Below are 20279 nucleotides of genomic sequence, written 5' to 3' on the forward strand. Positions count from 1 at the left end.
GTTGAAAATGGGCTCAAAACAACAATATTATCGTTCAACACAATCATTTCTGGGACAATTTAACGCCCAGCAAAACCGGCAGGTTTGTACGTTTGTTACAGACAATACTGTGCCAAAGACGTCTGACATGGACCAGGTCGGGGTTGAACCAGAACTACTAGTTTTATTATAGCTCTTACGGAAAAACCAGGCCAAGATGTGAAACATTACACAATCTGAATTTGTAAAATCGGTCTAAAAGATCCTGATCTGTGCTTCTTTACATAAAATCATTCAACAGAAATGGTCAAATCAATGCAGCCAATACTATATAATTAAAAATGGACACCATCAGGAACCTTTGGGATTGGTTTAGGACATCCCAATATGTCCTAATTTTTTTTTAGAAGATTTTTTTGAGTTCTCATAAAAAGTAAATACTGTGGTCCTTCGTTACATATTTGATAAATAAAATTGAGCTTAGTACTTCTTCCTCTTTAGTTATTGTTGTGCAATCTTGCTTTACTTCACTTTTATGAAACTAATTACACTTTTCGACCACTGCTTACAAGTCCTTGAGTTTTTGAGTGATTGACTGACAAGCGGCGTAGCATCGACTGGCTGCTGTTTATGGACCGGATCAGGGGTGATTGCCTGCTTTTTGACCTTCTCATGTAAATTACGGCTCTAATAAATTTCCGAAGGAGGCAGACCTTCCGTGTCAGATGGCCACTTTTTTTCGACATTGTTCCCCTCTCTCCGAATGATAAAGACAACCGCTTTAAATTAGCCCGAGGATATTGACTCCGTAAGTTTAAGAGAAGGGCAAACGACAAAGTAGCGGCGTGACTTTGCGAAGTGCCAACATCAGACATCGCCTTTGCCGTGATGACACTTCTCACGGCGTAGTGCAGTTTGACATTGTGCTTCCCGCTCTCTACCAAAACACGACAACGCGCAATTTCAAACCTCTTAGGAGGAGAAGAAGTCCTGATATTGCACGATGCTGTGCTGAATACCATATGGTGCAGCCAGGGAAGTGTTTGGAGAGTAGCACCACATACCATGACTTTGTCCTTCAGTGCCTCTAGTACGTCAGTACATCTGCAAAGAGGACGTGGTCCTCGGATGCATCTGCTACTGCGTCTTTCTCAGGAGCTGTGAGACGAGTTTCAAGCTTATTATTATTCTTAACTCTTTTTGCAGACTTTATGTGCCGGTTTTAATAATTTAATTCAAAACAAGTTTAATTATTTTTGGTTGCTGATTGTGGCTGCCGTTTTTAAATTATAATTTGAGCCATCAATCAAACAGATTTCCAAGAAAATGAAAACAGTTTTCCACATCCCCCCCCCCGCAACATCATTCAGCCCTATTTATCTTTCATTCCCTCGGCTGTTTGCCTTGAATAACCCCGGACGCCAACGCGCTTAAACGTGATTGACTGCAATTAAAAATAATGTGGGTTAGCTGTTTTCAGAAAATTAGAAACTTTGTTAAAAAAACGGAAATGGAAGACTAGATCGCTGATTTCAAAGTGAGTAGGATGTTTGCTTCTGGCATTATATGCAACTTCACAGAATTTAAGGAAGAAACAACAAAAAACTAATGTTACTATATATATATATATATATATATATATATATATATATACAGTATATCGTCTATGATGTACAAGTCCTTTCAATCAAGACTTATTCTGCAAGCTTGCTTGTGAAAATTACATTTCTGTAATGTGAATTTATCTTCCCTGTCCTCTTACTAATTTGAAGTTTGCTATAGGGTTGCTATAGGCTTTAGCATCAAATTGCAAATTTAGCTCTAAACGTATTACTGTTTGGACAAAAAAACAAAGATTTGCTGGAGATAAGGATGTCTACAAACATACAGTGAAGCTTAGAGAGCTTTAAAAAAAAAAAGAAGACTCAACAACACAATTGAACATTCCTGTATGAGGCAACATTTCTATAAAAACATCCAAACTACTCAGTCAGGACAACAGCCCACATAGCTTAAACCAAATTCAATTTGCCTTTTGAGAATACGACTCCAAAGGCTGCCTGCTTCTTCCTGGAAAACACAAAAGCAAAGTTGGGTGCAGATGTTGATTGTGCTGTTTTTATCCGTCTCAGGAATACTTTTGTAACTCTCAGCCACCAGATTTCACTGACATACCTGGCTTACTTAAGCCTCTTTTAGATTCCAGTTAGCCTCTGGAGACTAACTGGAATCGTTAGTCTCCAGTTAACCATTAACCTATTTCTAAATTAGTTATTAAACTGGATTGAATCATACTTTTCATCTAGGACAAAATTAGAATAAAAAAAATAGTGCTTTGACATGCAGGAAAGGAAGCAGAGCTGAGAATCGCTCACTAGCTCTAAAAATATGTTAAGAGTAATTGCATCTTCACTGTCAGATACTTAAAAACACAAACAGTTGAATCGGGGAAAACGCAGATTCTGTTCTGGTCCACAGAATATTTCCCAGTCAAGCTTCACCTCTGCTTCAAGAATTCATTAAGAAGAACTCAGATAATGTAACCAGAGCAGGCACCAGATATGACCGTATTATATCATTTCTGACAGGTGCTTTTTATCGAGCTATTTTTATCCCCGAGCCCGAATATAATCCAAGAACCTTTCGTGAACTCCTGTTTTTCTCCTTCTTCAGGCGAACATCTTAAGACTTGGTTTCTGGAAAACCGTAACTGTCAACATGATGCCGCTTAAACTTGTACCTCTATAGATTTTATAGTCCTTTTTATAGCTTGAAAATATATATACATTTTTACAGTCAAGCCCATAAATATTCATACCCCTGGCAGCTTTAGATTTAGAATAATTTTCATTCAACCAAGACGTTTGACTCTGGGAGGAATTAATATTCTCAAAAGATAAAACAATGAATTTTTTCCCATAGCATCACTATAGAAAACATAATTTAGCTGAAGTTTATTTACAATTAAACATGTAAAAGTATTTAGACCTGTCTCAGTAAACGATGGAAAATATTTCTTAATATTACACCAATCAGATCTTGATTATATTCTGACTAATAATCTTTGCTAATGAGCTTTAAGTTTTTGAGGTTGGAAGGCCTCCTTGCCATCACCTAATCTTTTGTTTCCTTCACAGGTTCCCTGTAGTTTGGATTCAAGTCAGAAGCCGAACTTTAAAACACATACATTACCTCTAGTAAGAAGAAACGTGCTGGGAAAAATGAAAGGTTGCTTTAAATCTAAATCTGCACAACCGTTTAATTGTTTTGACCTTTGATTTTTGTTGTATTTTTGTATTTGACTCCAGACTACCAGTAAGCTCTGGATAGAAATGAAACATTTGGCCATAACCTCACAGTTTTTTGTTTTTTTTCCCCAAATGTTTGATATTTATCGCCCTATTTAAAACAAAAGTAAACATAAGCTTCCACACACACCTTGTGAAAACCACCAATGTCTTCAACTGCTAATCAAAGCAACTAATACAAAATTTCCAAAAATTATAACCCAGATCACTATGGTCTAAAACCCAAACTTTTTCTGATTTGTTTTCACATGCGGTGAAACATCAATGCGGTTTTCCTCTCACCTCAATAACTTGATAGAGCCAGTTATTTGTCTTTGTCACCACTCCATGCCTCCCTTGCCAGTGTGTCCCACTTCTGCTCCCTCGGATGCATTCATCAGAGCGATCTTTAAGTGCTTTTGTGTGTAAAAGAGTTTGCTGTGAATACTTTATCCCATCTCAGGCCCTCAGCTCACAACATCGTGTTATTATGTACAGTGCATCATGCGTACCTTTTTCTTCTTCTTCTTCTTTATAAGTCTCTTTTTTTTGTGCTTATGAGGGTAAGTAGAGCAGTGTGTAGGTAGTGGGGCTGTGTAGTGTCGTCTCTGGAGTGCCGATGATGATAATTACTGTAGAGACAATGTCTCAGGGGGGAGCCGGCCAGCTGCCTGCTTCGCTGCCACTCTGTCATCCACCACTTACTGTTTTCTGCCAGGGGAGACGTGTAGCACTCAGATAATTCCTCTCCATTTTAGGCCTCAGCAGTATCATGACTTTCCCATCTATCAGCATTAAACAGATTCGAGAAAAGCTCAAGCAAAAATTGTGACCAGTCTGATAAAAGAGTGTTTTTTTTGTTTTCCCAGCTTTAGAACATTCCACTCTTAGGGTCGTCTTAATTATAGATAATTACATTTGTTACAACTACAGAGATGGCTGGTTTTGAACGACAACGTTTTTAAGCAGGATGCAGTGATTGTTAAAAAGTACTTATGGAAGAGTGTTTTAAATGTACTTCATTAAAAAAAAAAATACAGCAGTGGAAGAGATTGTTTAAAGAGAAATGAATGGTGCTGTGACTGCAGTCAATTTTAGTGTCTTGGTGTTTCTATATTCTGACCAGTTAGGATTTTCAGAGCAGCAACAGAACTATAAAAGACGACAGGTCGACCAGGTCGCCTTCTTTTGAGTCTCTAGTCTCCAGTTAGCGATTAATCTACTTCTAAATTAGTTATTTCAATAATCAATTCATCACGATTAATCTGATAAATCGTTTCAGTCATAATGCGCATTTAAAGGTTTTGGGGTAGGTGACTGTGATGTCAAGTAAATTTGTTCAGAATTGCTTGATGGAGTCTTTCCATAAATGATGAAGGACGATTATTGTTCTCGGTCTATTTCTTTTAAATTTGTTGTTGTAAAGGACAGAGTTTACGTCATGGTAGGTCCCATACTGTTCATTTACATTTGCACACATTAAAAAAAAAAAAAAGGACAGAACATTTATTTCTTTGCAAAACATCTCAAAACTTTCATTTCATTTCAAATAACTCAATTCGCTGTAAATGACCAGTTGACTGCTTACTGAGCTCAATCTTTTTTGTTTTTCACTACATGCAGAAGGAGATGTCTTGACTAGATTTATGTCCTTTACTCAGTGCTAAAGAAGGTAACTTTTAGCAGGACATTTACGATCTTCAGAATATCTGGTTTGTCTGTTTTAACTTGTTTCTAGCTTTTCAAATTTCTTGGACTACCTGCATTATGCAGGTGAATGTCTGCTTAAACCTGACAGAACTGCCAAAATAATGTGATGCAAGTTATCTGTTTTAAACTAAAAAACAAAAAAATAGAAGAAAGTCAAGATAGCTTACAGTATTGTTTTGTTTTTCTTTAAAATTGTTTTCTTTTTTAAAATTTTAAATCGTGTTCCCCTATGAGCCCATAATGCGTTATTATGGGTTCGTATGGGAACACGATTGTTCCGCCTGCTTCAGTTCAGGTTCATTTCTGGCTACATTTACAGACATTCCTCCTGTATTGCAGTTTACAGGATCCCGTCTTTAAAAAGACCTGTCTTTGGATTCGGTACATCCAGTGCCCTAGGTTTATTTTCCATTCTCTTGTGTCTTGCCCCAGGTAACTCTCAGTGCCTGAGGGGTCACCTCAAGCCCACCTGACCTCTACAATAAGCAGTTATTTTAGGATGTCTGCCTCACATTTTGTTTTTTAACTTTGCTCACACGTTTTTGGGGTGTTGGAGGAGCTCGAGCATTAGGGTTCTAGTTTGATGTGGAGCTGGTAATAGTACAAGTTTTGCTTAATGTATTATAAACAACTTTACTCTTAAAACCGTGCCTGAGAAATCAAGGTAAAATAGCTTAAAAATCATCTACTCACGGTAGAGTTTAAGACACATTTTAGTTTTTCTTGCTAGAAGACTTTGGATGTAAAAAATAGTTTGTCCTCTCAATTCTCTGAAGGCCTTTTCTGAATCAGATGGAACCCCAGGTGACTGCATCAAGTACGGAGATCCTTCGTACTTGAACTTCCTGTTTCACCACTACGCCATGCCCCTCCCCTCGGCAATAATCTAAGAATTTAATATTACAGTGTTCCATATAAACAAATGTATGGAAAAAATAAAATGACTTATCGTTTTGTTCCTGGTCCAAGATCAATATAATAAACACTTAAAGTCCGTCTGTCCATAAATCAGTCGTTTATTATCTGTCAGTCCATCAGGTTCTTGAATATTCAGTCCATCCATCCTTAAATTGAAGCATTTGTTCATCGTTCCGCAGATAAACTTTGGCCATTCTGAAATTATTTGAAATTAATAACACTAAATTTATATGCAGGAGCTCAGAAATATGCTTGGCATGCTGGAAATTTCCATTTGGAGTAACTTTTGAGTGTATAACTGTGACCTGGAAAACGCTTCGAAACAATGCAGGGAATTCATCTGTATTCAACAGATACATTATTTCTTAAAATAATTCATTTAATTGCTTTAGCACATACTACGAAAGCAATATTTCCCAGAATAAATTCACATGTTCAGAGATTATTTTTTCGTCTGTCTGACCTTTTCTATCTTCGGCTGAGTTGGTTTTGCATTGAGGACAGAGCCTTAGCAATTTATGCAGCAGATGCATGTTGACTCACCCCGTTTTCCTAATTTGACTTAACAGCGTGATAGGTGAAAACCTCTGTGCTATTGCTTAGCAGATAGATAATTGTTTTTTTAGTCTTTACAATGAGTAGTGCAGTGTTTTGACCTTTTTATAATTTTACTATCTCAGCTTGAATGTCGGAGCTTGCTGTGACTCACGGCATTTAGTATGAGGCATTCACAATAGTCCGCAACACTTGTGACTCTTTAAACCCCATTTACCCACGACTTTATTTATTTAAAAAAAGAAAAAACAAATTAATTTCTTGCCATAAAGTTAAAAGTCCTGCACAACAAAAGCAGCATGCGCAGCACCACATGACTGGGTTAACTGAACTGAAAGCTGCTGCATCAGATTCCTCCTTAATCTTTGTTGGTGAGGCTAGCTACTCGCAGGCAGAAAAACTGCCTTCAGCAAGAGCCTTAATGGTATTGAATCACTTTACTTGTCCAAAATTTTTTGCTCCCTCGCTCTCCAGCCAGAGAATAAAGATTCACAAACCAATTTCGCCTGCATACTTCCAGACACAGAGCCCCACTCTCTAAAAAAAAAAAAAAAATAGAACAGAGCATTGTTGCCGGTGACCCACAATCACTATAACAGCCCACTTTTGCAAATTAAAGCTGCCCAAGTAATTGAGCCTTTTATGTCGCTGCTAAAAAAAAAAAAAAAAAAAAGTCTCTTCCCACTGATCACAATTGGCAGGTCCGACCTCAAAGAAAACGGGTTGGAGCTGTAATGCATCTGTTATTTTTATTCTACATGCTGGACTGAATCTATCTATATATTATTTTGCCTTGTACTTTTAAACACGACTGTGGAGCAATCACTTAAAAAGTATGTATCGCATGCTAACCAGAATAGACAAAAGACATTTTTCATTATTTCTTATTTACTGTCAAAGTTATACTTGCTGCATTTCTGTCTGTAAGCCTAAACCAAAAAACGTAATGGATGGTGAGTTACAAACGTTGGGAGGTTGGGAGTGGATGTTGTAGGAGCGAAGGCCCTGTGGGAACCTGACAGCAGAAAAATGACTGTAGTCTGCAAAACAGGGAAATCCTGTTCTGCAACTCGGCTTGTTCTGACTGTGGGAACATATTCCCCTTAAGTGGAAGTAGTTGAAATAAATGACAGGCAGTAAAAATATAGGCAGGACCATTTTGTCCAAATTCATTAACAGATTTTTTCTCTTTCTTTTTTTTATTTATATTTGCATATTTCGGTGTTTCCCTACAGTTCTACAGTTAACCTCCTGGTGAGCCTTTAAACCCATTCATGATGCTTCAGAAAAGCCCTGTCATCATTATACTCTAAGAATGTTCATCGGGGGCTTTAGTAGCAAAGGTCTACATAAACTTCTAAAACAGAGAGTAATAAGTGAAGCTTGTGGATAGTATATTTTAACAGATGAGCATGAAGACTTGACCTGCAGAACCCCCTCACGTATTCTTTTATGCAGAAGATGAGACCAGCGCATATCAGCATGCACTGTTCTTTTAAAGAATGAGCCATTTTGGCTCTAATGAAGTCTCTGGAAAGCCTCTCAGGAGTGTTGGAGTGCAGAAACCATGCTAATCCAGTTTAGCACTGACATGACTGGTCTCTGGGTTGCACATTCAGAAATGATGACTCAGAATAAATACAAAATCTGACTTGATTATTTGTCCACTGAGGTTGTCCTGAATGGCTATTATGATGACCCTAGATTGGTTAAAGGGGGTTCCTTCCAAGGAAAGTCATGGAAGGCACCAGACAAAAAAGGATTTTAATTTTTCAGAGATGTGTGTCTGTATGTGATGAATTTTGTGGTGTATGAGAATGGATTTTTTTTTTCTTTTCTGTTTCTTCTCTTCTGCTGGGACTTGAGACCTCCTTCATATTACCGTCATGCCTCTAGCCAGCAAATGGATTTGGTTGATCTGTTGTTTGGGTCAATAAAGAATTAAAGTCTGACCTGGTGGGCCTTTTCTCGTGACATTTTCGAGCCTTGATCCATTTGTGTTTTGTACTTCTGGGTGCGTATTATCACCAATACGGAGTACGTGGGTAGTTTTCTTGAAAAAAATGTAAAGCTATTCCAGCAATAACTAGTTAAAGCTTATCTTTGTGGGGCGTTCCTGCCCAGAGTGCTGTGTGACATGAAAGACGAGGACTGCAGTTTGGGAAATTTATCAGTAACCTGTACTTCAATGACGTTACATTTTCTTTTATAGGTGAGTTCTGATGCTAAATTCAGAGATGGATGTAATTCAGTGAATCACAAAGCTTTGTTTGCTTGTGTTACCAGCACCACTTGTATTGCATTTATGTTTTTGGCTATCCAGAAAAATTAAGGATTATAAATGGACTTCCAGATGGTTTATGCGCTGTTCATATGTTACTGTCTCCTTTTTCACCTAGACCCTCACACACACCATACAGCTGTCCTCCAACATAATCCAACAGTGGGGATGACATTTAACCAGTCTACAGCGGACCTCCACTACTCACGGGTGTTGGGGACGACAGGCGCCCACAAATGGCTAAAAGCCACAAATACTTTGTATCCTCTCTAAAAATGCTTATAGGTGCCTATTTTAATAGTTTAAACATTAAATATACCTTTATATATGCGTTAACTGGAAACTGTCCTAAGACTACCGCAGCGTGACCAATCAGTGTCAAAATAACTGGCCGTTCTGGATTGGCTGCTTTGTAAATGGCAACCTATTTAAAACTTCAACAGAGTCTACGCCTCCAGCATACAGTAGTTTCTCACTGTACTTATAGAGCGCTCAAAGCACTTTGCACTAGAGTCACATTCACCCAGTCGCACTCACAATATACACAATATACGATACGCAATTTGGGGTTAAGTGCCTTGCCCAGAGGCACATCAACATGTGGCAGGAGAAAGCTGGAATCGAACTTACAACCTTCCGATCGCAAGACGACTACTCTACCAAAGAGCCACAGTCGCCCTGTTCTACTCATCATTTATTGGCTGCTGGTAAACCACCTGCTCTTTGTAGCCCCTTGATCTGTATAAGTTTGACAGGCTCAGTTCTGCAGTCTTCAGAGTTTTCTCATTTTTATTCCTTGTTTTGTAAAAATTTTGACTCATTTTTAGCTTCCAAGTTTCATGGAACATGCTGACATGTTCCTCCTCCCCCGTATGATGGGACGACAGCACTAATAGCTAACTATTTGATCATTTCAAAACAGTTTTCTAGCATTGTGTGTTGCATCGCATCATAATCTCTGTTTGTGTTTAATGCTAATAACAAAAAGGATCTTTCAAAATGCAATAAATGTTGGCTAATATATTCCAAGTTTCATGAATATACATTTTGCTGCCAGTAAGACACAGCCTGTTGAACGGAGTGTGACTGCTCTAGAAACCCGCACCCATACAGAGTAGCTCCACCATGCTAAATATTTGCTTAAATAATAGATATAAAATTTCATGGTGCGTTCTGTGTTTACATAGCATATCTTCTTCTCTCCATTAAGTCTATGCAGAGTGGACCAAAACTGTGTTACAATAGATATAAAACTGTATTAAAATGTCTGTCAAGTCCTTCTGAAACATTCACCATTTTTGACACATATGTACTAGTGAAAAACTAAAAAGATCTATTATGTCCATCAAGTGAGTGTGCACTGGCTTAAGACCAGTGCACAATCTGCAAAAATAGAGAAATTTGTTCTTTTACCCAAGGCTGCTAGAATAAAGTTCTCTCTAGCAGGAACATAAAGAACTCCTCGAAAATCTTTATACATCTTTCTAACTTCAGCAGACCCGCTTCATTTTTCAGAAATAGAAGGTTTTTCATCAGACATCACACAAGAAAAAAGGTTCTGCCCAGAAATGAGCCAAGAACAAGCATGATTTCCCAAACCAAGACTACATGAACGAAATGGTCATTCTGTCCCTGCAGCCTGAGGAGTAAGAACAAATTTAGTATGCATTGACCTTTTATGTTTTGAGTCTAATGTTTCCATCTAATTGTCATAGAAAATCTTAAGTGGACTCTTGAAATGTCGTAAAAAAAAAAAAGGCAAGATGCAAATTAGACGTAATAAACAAGATGTTCAGCTTGCAAACTAGCATAAGCCACATATTTGTCTCAGAAAAATGTAGAGTTCTCTACTCTGGACTTTTCTTAGAATTTCGTGCTGCTAGCGTGCCACAGACCCAGCAGTGAACGGGAGCGATCCACCTCTCCTCTCTCAACCTCAAGTTCCTCTCTCCAGCCACTCTAGGCTGCAAATCTCCCCTCTGTGCTGGACGTTTGGACTTTGACATTTTCAATTTTGTGCTTCCAAATGAGCACAGAATGCCTAAGCAATCTTCAAATTCGGCACTAGCGGTGATACTCCAAAATGCTAAAAGAAGTCTGTTGAAATCAATGCGTTTATTGTAATTTGGATGTATGGATGGGGTCATTTTAGTTCTAAGAAATCCCAGCTGTGAAGACGGTTTCTTTCTTTAATTACATTTGGAAACTTTTGTAATTCCTTTCACTTGAACAAGAAGCCCAAGTTAAGTCAACGTAAAGAAATCCCAAAGCATGATGCTACCACCAGTGTGCTTTACTGTTGGCATGTTTGTCTTTCAGCAATATGCAACAATGCTTTATTTGGAGGCACCTTTTGAATGTCCTGGATGTGTTATAGTGTTGGTAAAAAAAAAAAAAGAACAACATAGAGCTGCCTTTTATAGATTTTTGTTTCACGCTTTCAAGGTTTGTCCTTCTGCTTTAGGAACTGTGGGGTCAGGAGCTGGTCACACGGTACATTATTGTTCCAATACACGTCACTGTGAAAGTGTGAGCCCTGGTGCTATTTAGGAGCATAAATTTTACACTTTTTCTCTTTCACACACTCTTTGGCCATCAATGCCTTTCTGGTCCTGACTTCTAATGTTGCCATTTATTGCAGTCGAATGGGGCTTTAGAAACACACATCTGGGGCAAGCTATATTGTTTCCTGTCTGTATGTGTAGTGTTGTGGGTTTGGTTAATCCTATATGGCTGTTCAATGCATGATTCAGAATAAATGATTAAATTAATCATATGTTTATTGGCAATACTTGTATCCTTACTTTATGTCAATAGATGACAAATTCTGGCAAACTCCAGTTTTCCCTTCCTTGTGTCCTTATCCTGGATCCTTATGAATGCTGCTGTTACAAAGCAATTTTTATTTTCGTCATATTTTATTCTAAAAAAATAATAAAACCAATAAAACTGTCTTACTAATATGGGCACAAACTCCTTAGCATTTACTTTGTTTGGTCTCTAATTTATGAGGAGTCTTTCAGTTTTTATTTAGCAGCTCCTTTGCCTTCGTTTCCGCTCAATTCGTCTTCTGGTTTTAATTCACAGTGAAGACGTTTCCGGCAGCAATTTGTTTTCTTGCACGTACATTTCAAATTTACTCAGACAAACATTTTAACCTAGTCTAGCTTTGTGTGAATATTTTAACATGAATTAAGATATGCATGATAACACAGCTTTACTTTTTTTCTGAAAAAATTTATAATTCGTGGCAAAGTTTGTTTTTTTTGACAGAATATATTCAAGTCATTGTGTTACAGGCAGAAATAAGATTTTATTTTGGTTATATTTGTGCTGAATTTTAAGAAGATTTTATATTAAATATTCTGCCTTATTTAACTTTGCTTTTAATGGTTCTCTGTGTGTATAGCATAGCATTGAGTTGACTATATTTTGACAATGTAAAACAAATTATGGACAACCCTGAGCATCCTCTTCATGTTCAATGCCATTTAAAAACTGTAGAGTGTCTTCAATCAGAGGCTTCTTCAGAACCGCTGTGATTCAGACCACTGCAGGAGATCCTCGCTGTCTTTAATTAAAGTTGTATAACATAACAACATAACAAATATTTTTAAATTAAATTGAATTGAAACAGTAATACTGTAACATACTTTTGGCTCTGAAATTCAATATTAATATTCTGTCTTCTGCTTTGAATTATGCTTTTGTGCTGCCAGTGAATCCAGTTGTTACTGGGTAAAAAAACAACCCTATGCCATGATATTGCCACCATTCATTTTCCATTTTCAGTTTTCTCTATCTTGGGGGCTACAATTACTTGGTAGCTGGAACTGATCATAGTACTGATCAAAAGTAGCCCCATACCATGACGCTGCCACCACTGTGTTAGACATTGGTTGAGGGTTTTTGAGTTTACGCTAAACCACTTATCATTGTCTTATTTGATAATGATATCAAATAAGACATATGTTGGTATTCCTAGTTAGTATAGTATTACTGGTGTCATCACCACAACAGAAAAACAAAATCTGCCTTTACCTTCTGTTTCTCCTGATTTGGACCAAAGTTGACTGGTATTTAGAACATGTCATAAGTCCATTCAACCCCAAAGCATGATGGGGCCACCACTGTGGCTGTGATGTGTTAGAGCAGTCTTTATTTTCTCTTATTTATTTCAGAAAGTATATATTTGTATTGACTGTAAAACCTTGTGGAGCAGCACATCATAATCTTCTATTTTGTGCTAAATGTTTTTTATTGTGTTTTATTTCAGATTTATTATTTAAAGGATAATAAAGTTAAAAATAAGCAAACCTGACACAACACAGATCAGACTGAGTCAATTATATTGGATATATTCCACATCTGATGTTAGTTTGATGTTTGATTGGTAAGAAAACACAAACACCTGAAGCATCATTTACACACGAAAGCCTAGTTTACATCGAAATCCTTGCTTTGCTTTTAATTTAACAAACTTCTCCCTTTCTAATGATTCCCTAAAGTTTTTTTTTATTCCCTCTCTGGTATCATTTGCGTGCATGCACAATTGGCTGCTTGCCGACTTGCACTTCTGCCTGTGCGCTTAGCACTGTGAGCTGGTGCAGGGGGATTTTATCTCTAAAGCAGCCCATGTTTCTCCTTCCTATTACAAAGCCAATTTCTTTTTAATAGCAGCAACAGCTGGAGCTGACAGGGCCAATGTCTGCTGGTGCAGCAAACGGCTCCTTAGCTGTAATTCAGGTGCAGAACTTGGTTTGGTGGTGCATAACGAGAAACAACCCAACAGTTGGGAATCTTATCGCTAGTCGTGCTTTAAGTCCTGGAAAATATTTGTGTCCCATGTTAGCCGTTTTCCCACGAAGCGAACTTATTCTCCCGCTGTCTTGTTCGTCCTTCCAGTGCAGCTGGCTGACCCCCAGGAGATGGCTGAACCTACAGGAGTACCAGAGCAAGAAGCTGATGCAGGACAGCGGCGTGGCGGTCCAACGCTTCTACGTGGCCGACACAGCGTCTGAGGCGCAAGAGGCGGCAAAAAGACTCAGTGAGTAGATTATGCCAAAACAGTACACTGCGCGCACAATTATGAGGCAAAGTTTTATTTTTAAAGATTCTTATTGAACTGAACAGCTGGAGTCCTCTGAACCAATAAAAAATATCAAAAAACCTCAGAAGTGAGTATTTAAGAAAGTACATGGGACTTTATTAAAGAATATCTGGGTGTGCACAGTTATGGTGAAGCAATTAGGATGTGCAAAATTAAATAAAAAATTTAAATTTCTTTTGTTGATTTTTATTCATTCAAGTGGTTATAATGACTCAAAATGTACAATTAATCATTTCTAACAAATTCAGTGACCAATCCTTATTTACTAAGCCAGTGGTGCCCAAAGTCGGGGGCCTTCATCCTGCTTCTTTTAGTTCTCTCCCTGAACTACAACCTTTTCAGCAGTACAATGCTCTTCTTAGGCCTTCTACTGAGCCATCATTGGATCCAGGTGCGTTAAACCAGGGAGAGAACTAAAACATGCAGGATGTCGGCCCTCCCGGACCGACTTTGGGCACCACTGTACTAAGCAAAGTCCCTCCATTCATGGAGTCTGTTAGTTCCTGGATGTGTTGACGGCCTGTGTGACAACCACACACTGTTAAGAGAGCAGAACTGTTTTCCTTCTCTGTAAAAATCTCTCACAAGTTCTCAACAGGGCCAGGTGAGAAAGCATGACCTGTCATTATTATTTTATGTTTAAGACCTTCAGCCGTGAAATGGAGCACTTTGTTGCTTGTGGCGGAGGATTGTCTTAATTAAAAATTAAGCTCTTCTAGAAAGACGCAGATTTTTACCTTAATAGGTGTCATGTAAGTCACTCTTTTCTCATCGGTTCATAAAACCTATAAAACAGTTTGTCTTCAGATATTTCCTGGCCCAGTTTTGACAATTCAACTTATTTGCCTTGTTCAGCGGCGGGTGTCGAGTTTCAGCCTTCCTTAACTTGGCCATGTCTCTGAACACTGTTGGAGAATAATATCCTCTCGCTAATTTGGTTCGTAATGTCTGAGGTTCAGAAAGAGTCAGTGAGTTGAATTCATCAGTTCCATTTATTAAGACCGAAATGCATCACTGGTTCCTCACTATGTTTTCCTTAAGGGGCCACACGGCAAAATGGCCCCTAACAACAGTTTCTAATTCCTTTTGTTGGCCTCTATCTAAGCTATGCCCTAAAGAGTGTACATACGTATATATGTGTGTATATACGAGCATCCATACGAGTAGCTAGAAGAGAAAGAGGAAAACACAGAACTATTTAATCCCAACAACACCTTCTACTTAGAGTTAGCTCAATCTTTCTAGTGTTACCACCTCGTTTTCCCAGATAAAAGCATGAAAACATTTAAAATTGCTCCCGGTCCGTCCTTAGGAAAAAAAAAAAAAGAACATTTATGCGTTATCATGACTGAAGTACTTCCTATTGGTTGTTTTTAGCGGAAAGCTGTTGTGCTCCATTTGGAAACTTCTGCTTCCCTATCATTTGGTAATTTTTCTTCAAAACCAATAGATTCATGGATTTCTTCAAAACCACAGGTTTAACTTTGATCAAAATTGTACCCTTTAGTCAATAAAATGTACAAAATATTGAACATAGTTCATGGTGGTGAGATAAGGTCTTGACAAAAATCATCTGAAAAAAATCTACATTTTTTAAAAGTTTTTTTAAAAATTGGTGGCTGTTTATTTCCTTGTGACCTGGTACATATATATATAAATATATATATATATACTATATATATATGTTTTTTTCTAATTGTAGCCTCCCGTATTTACTGAGAGATAAACCCGCTCTTTATTTATTTAATACCAATCCCGACTTATTAATATCAAAGACGAAACTGCGCTGCAGAATACAGTAGTGCTGTTTATCGTTCAGCGTTGTTCTTTTTGCTACCCGACGTGCAGATGGCTGTGTTTAATAAGGTCTGAAGTTTTATCAGGTCTAATCGCATCTTTTGTGCTGTTTATTTCTATGCATGAGCCAGGGTGTTTTGACCTTAGCGACTGTGCCCGCTCTGCTTTTCATCGCAGCGCTTCATCCGCCCTAATTTGTTGCACAACCTCTCGCATTGAGTTTCTCACGCTTTGCATGCGTATTTTATGATTACTATTTGTCTTCTTGCTGTTATTATTTGCCGTTTGTTGCCTTCATACACTTGGACAGAGCTGTGTGCGGAAGGAGCTGAAATTCTACTTGTTCTACAAGTCTGCAACAATGCGTTGCACTTGCACAAACAAAGAGGGTTTAGCATCCATTTGTATGCACCCACACACTGCGTTCTTCTCCGTTTCTTTACTTTCCCTTTTCTACTTTGCTTCTGACACAAACAGCGTATGTTCCTGCCCTTAGATTTTATTCAGCGTTAGTTTCTAAATACAGAAACCGCTTTTTTGGAACCGTATCCAGATTGGTTTTCAGCCAGCGAGGTGCCACTATGATTTCCGCACAGGATTCCTGGGGTTCTGACTTCAGTGGTTCTGGTTGTGATGCAGAAAAAGATAAACTGAATACCATAAGGATTATATATATTTTCCTGACAGCTTATATTGCTGCAGGGATAGAGAAAGAGAGAGAGAGAGAGAGAAAACTCAAGACAGATGAGTTACTAGAGAGCAGACAGCTTAATACAAGCCAAGCGAGACATGGGCAGATGGAGATCATCTTGAACAGCGATTTTCAGATGTTCCCACAGATTCGTTGTTGGATCTACATCTGGCCTTTGACTGGTCCATTTTGACACGGTAATGTTTCAGGATGGAGATATTGTGTTCAAATTTATGTGCAGTGTTCCTATTCTACCACACAAAGAATTGTGGTTATAGACCAAAAAAAATCTACTTTAGTCTCATCTGGCACTTTTTTCCATTGATTTGTTGTGTTCCCAACATGGCTCATGCCAAACTGCAAGTGTGTATAAACCAGCCAATTTTAGTCCGCTTTAATTGAACTTCAGTTCATTTGCCTACAAAGTCCGGTTCATTTGGGGAGGTGTGAATGCATACTGAAACTCTGATCCAGACCAAAACAGAAAACTCTGGTTCGTCTACAAACCTAGGTCTTGGTTCAGTTGCAGTGAACTCTGGTGTGGTTCAAAGGCATATATGCAAACGGACCGGCATAGTAGGAGGTAGACTACAGTACAAGGCATTCTGGGTAAATATAACCAAAACAAATACATGAGCGGGAGAAATGGCCCATGGTCTATTGCCAAAGATGAATGAGAAATCCTACAACCGCTAAAGTTTTGCCCAGTGTCTTTTTCAGAGGCTTTTATGTCATTTCCTTCAGTGGTTCTTGATACAGCGCCTCCACAGGCGAGGAAGGGAACAGATTTTTTAAAGAGTTTGAGTTGTTTGACAAAATACAGTGTGAAAGTGAACCACACCAGCTGAAAATGTAACAAATGTGGCAACTTTGCTCCTCATTGTAATTGTATCTGTGAAAACACCTGCATTGTTTCCCCTTGGCTTTCGTCTTGCCACTGCTCCATACAGTCCAAATTTATGGGACACACAAGCAATGGTTGCCTGATCGACGAGTGTCTGCAGCTCCTCCACAGGCATTCGAGGTCTATTGGGTGCTTTACTGAAGGATGCTATCCTCGGCCAGCCTTCTATATTTGCATGATTGCCCGACAATGATTGATTTGTTGAATGTCAGGATATTGTTCTGCAACCTAAATCTGCTTTAAGCTTTACCACGTCTTTATCCCCAATCTGTTCCTTTGGTTTCCATGATCCTGTTTCTCCACTAATGTTCTAAGAAACACTTCAGCCTTTCATAGATCAACTGGATATATATTCAATCAATCAATCAGCTCACTTTATTTTGGTAAATTGTCAACATTAAACACAGGAAACAAAAAATAACAATAAACAAACCCATAATTTACTAAAAACGAAATAGGCTGAAGCCAAAGCTTATACTTGCCTACCCTATTTATATACTTAGCAGCCTACCAATATATCTTCACAATACATATATATGTATATATACATCTACATAACAAAGTAAGATTTTATCATTTTACATTTTAAGGCTCTTTTAAAGCTCACCAAGAAAGGACAGAATTTGAAATCATCATTCAATTCATTCCACAATTTCACACCAGTAACCGACACACATACTGAGATTAATTTACACTAAGGTGGACTCTATTTATTAATGATGCGACTTCTTAAGGCAGTGGGTTGTACTGAATGCAAAAATACAATGCGCGTTTTAGATTTTATTTGTAAAAAAAAAAGTTTGAAAACTCTGTAAGGAATTGTTGCTTGAATTGAGTCTGAATTGTCTGGGATTATTATTTTTTTTGCATTGTTGAACTTTATTGTTACTGCATTCTGAGCTCAGCCGCTTTGAGCTCGAACCTTTGCTTGTAAGACATGTTAATCTCCAAAAAAAAAAAAAAGAAAAAACATGAGACTTGTTGAACAGCTCATCATCAGGTCTTAATTGGCACGCTGGAGTCGGAACTGCTTAAAATAAGGAATTGTTGACAATTCCCTGCCAAGCTGTGGGGAAAAAACATGTGTGAGAGTAAATGTTTTCAGTGTCAGTTACCTTGTCCAATAATGCGCCTTGGTTCGCCTGGCGTGCCTCTGCAACTTCCTTGCACTTCTGCAACCCGTGACTACAGCTGGCTTGCTAATAAAGCGTGCAAATGAGCATCCACAGATGCTTCACTTCCTCACGCTCGCACTGCGTCTGTGAACAGTTCCTCTTGGGCCGTGTTGGGTCGCTCAAAGATGCATCAGAGAGGAGGAGGGGGGGAAGAAAGCGAGAGATTGATAACCTTTTCAGTTAAGATCAGTTGGGCCAACAAACGAAGCGAGAATGGCAGACCCGGACTCCCGGGGGGGAAGACGGGGCATGAAGCCAGACCTTTTTGAAGCTCCGTTTACCGACTTCACCCTGTGGAGGACATGAGGCTTTTCTCCATGCATGAGATGCGTCTGTTTGGGGGTATCTGAGCCGACTCGGAGCAACTCAAAGCAGATTTATGGTCGGTGCCGGCGTCCTGCCGTCAGCTTCTGGCTTCTTGTGCACACACCACAGTGAGCTAGCCAAGCATGAAGACACATAGATGAATGGGATTCATCTCTTCCTTTAGGCTCACCAAACAATATTCTCCAGTTTTTTATTTCTTTTAAACTCTCTCTTAACCATAAAGCGGTTAAGGTGGTTAAATTGTATCGCACAGAAACATTTCTCTGGTCTTCAAGAAGTCAGAGATCGATGCTTTCTGTTACCCTTTCTAAAAAAAACCTGAAAGAGCCCTGAGTTTTCTATCAAAACTTTAAACAAACAGAGTCCGACATGGATCATTGATTTCCCTTTTAACTTGAATGGCATGTCTAGGAGGGAGGTTTGCAGTGTGGCAGATGGGTGATGCGCGCCCAGCTAATGGCTCATGGAAAGAAGGGTTTTGATTTCGGCGGCGCCACACTGGGTGAATCCTTCGGGGAGTTATCAGAAAGTCTGAAGATTTTGTAATTCGCTCTCCGCCAGGACGCTGCAAGAGTGGCAAACTAACCAGCGCTGTCCGTCCAAAATCAATGACCCACATCCACCCGTCTCGCACTTCAAGCTTTTAATCTTTCCTGTGGGGGTGTATGTGTGTGTGTAGCCGAAGTGGTCCGTCTACAAGATGATATGACCCAAACTTTTCCTCAGAGGAAAGATATTTAAAATATGTCTTTTTCTGTTACATTGCTGTGTTATCAGCACACTTACCTACCCTGATTGAGTACTGCTCAGGCTAGAAAACGTCTCACGATGAAAACATTGTTTCAGTTTGCATCGTTTTGATGTCAGCCTAATGTGATGGACAGACATTTGTCCGGGTTTTTTTTTTTTTTTTTTTTAGAGTAAACGTTATACTGAACGTAGGGATGAACCAAGCACCTCCTGCTTGGGCTTCAGGTCCCAGATGTTAATGAAACAAGTGTGTCCAGCCTTGGATGTCAGAGGTTGAAGTAGTTTCTGAGCAGAGAAGAACCTCGTTCTTCCACTTCCGTTTTTTTCTTCTTTTCACATCGATCGGTTCAGCGGGAGTATCAACGCTTTGCAAGAATAGAGCAGAGATCCGGATTCATCAGAAACAAACAGCGATATTTCTGATCACATTTTAAAGTGTCATGTAGCTTTAACCTGGATCATTTAAGACACAGGTGTCAAACTCCAGTCCTGGAGGGCCGCTGCCCTGCAACTTTTATATGTGCCTCTGCTGCACCACCTGAATAGAATAATTAGGTCATTAAGGCTCTGGAGAACTGATCTACACAAGATGGAGGTAATTAAGCCATTTCATTCCAGTGTTTTGTACCTGTGGCACATCTAAAAACTGCAGGACAGCGGCCCTTGAGGCCTGGAGTTTGACGCCGCTGATAAGACAATACAACACAAATATTAATTCAAACATCCATGACAGAATCAAAGCAACACTCCAGGGATGTTTTTGATGAGGGAAAAACATTGTAACATGATAGCAAG

At 38.8% G+C, this 20279-nt stretch overlaps 1 protein-coding gene across 1 annotated transcript in view; it reads left to right on the plus strand.

The window, feature by feature from the left end:
• suclg2 (succinate-CoA ligase GDP-forming subunit beta) overlaps nt 1–20279 on the plus strand; it is a 114283-nt gene that overhangs the window by 10721 nt on the left and 83283 nt on the right. Inside the window, exon 2 of the mRNA XM_032549731.1 lies at nt 13636–13777. Coding sequence (XP_032405622.1) covers nt 13636–13777 — 142 coding nt within the window. The remainder of the gene's footprint in view (nt 1–13635; nt 13778–20279) is intronic.

This window comes from Xiphophorus hellerii, chromosome 20 (assembly GCF_003331165.1).
Source record: "Xiphophorus hellerii strain 12219 chromosome 20, Xiphophorus_hellerii-4.1, whole genome shotgun sequence".
NCBI classification, from domain to species: domain Eukaryota; kingdom Metazoa; phylum Chordata; class Actinopteri; order Cyprinodontiformes; family Poeciliidae; genus Xiphophorus; species Xiphophorus hellerii.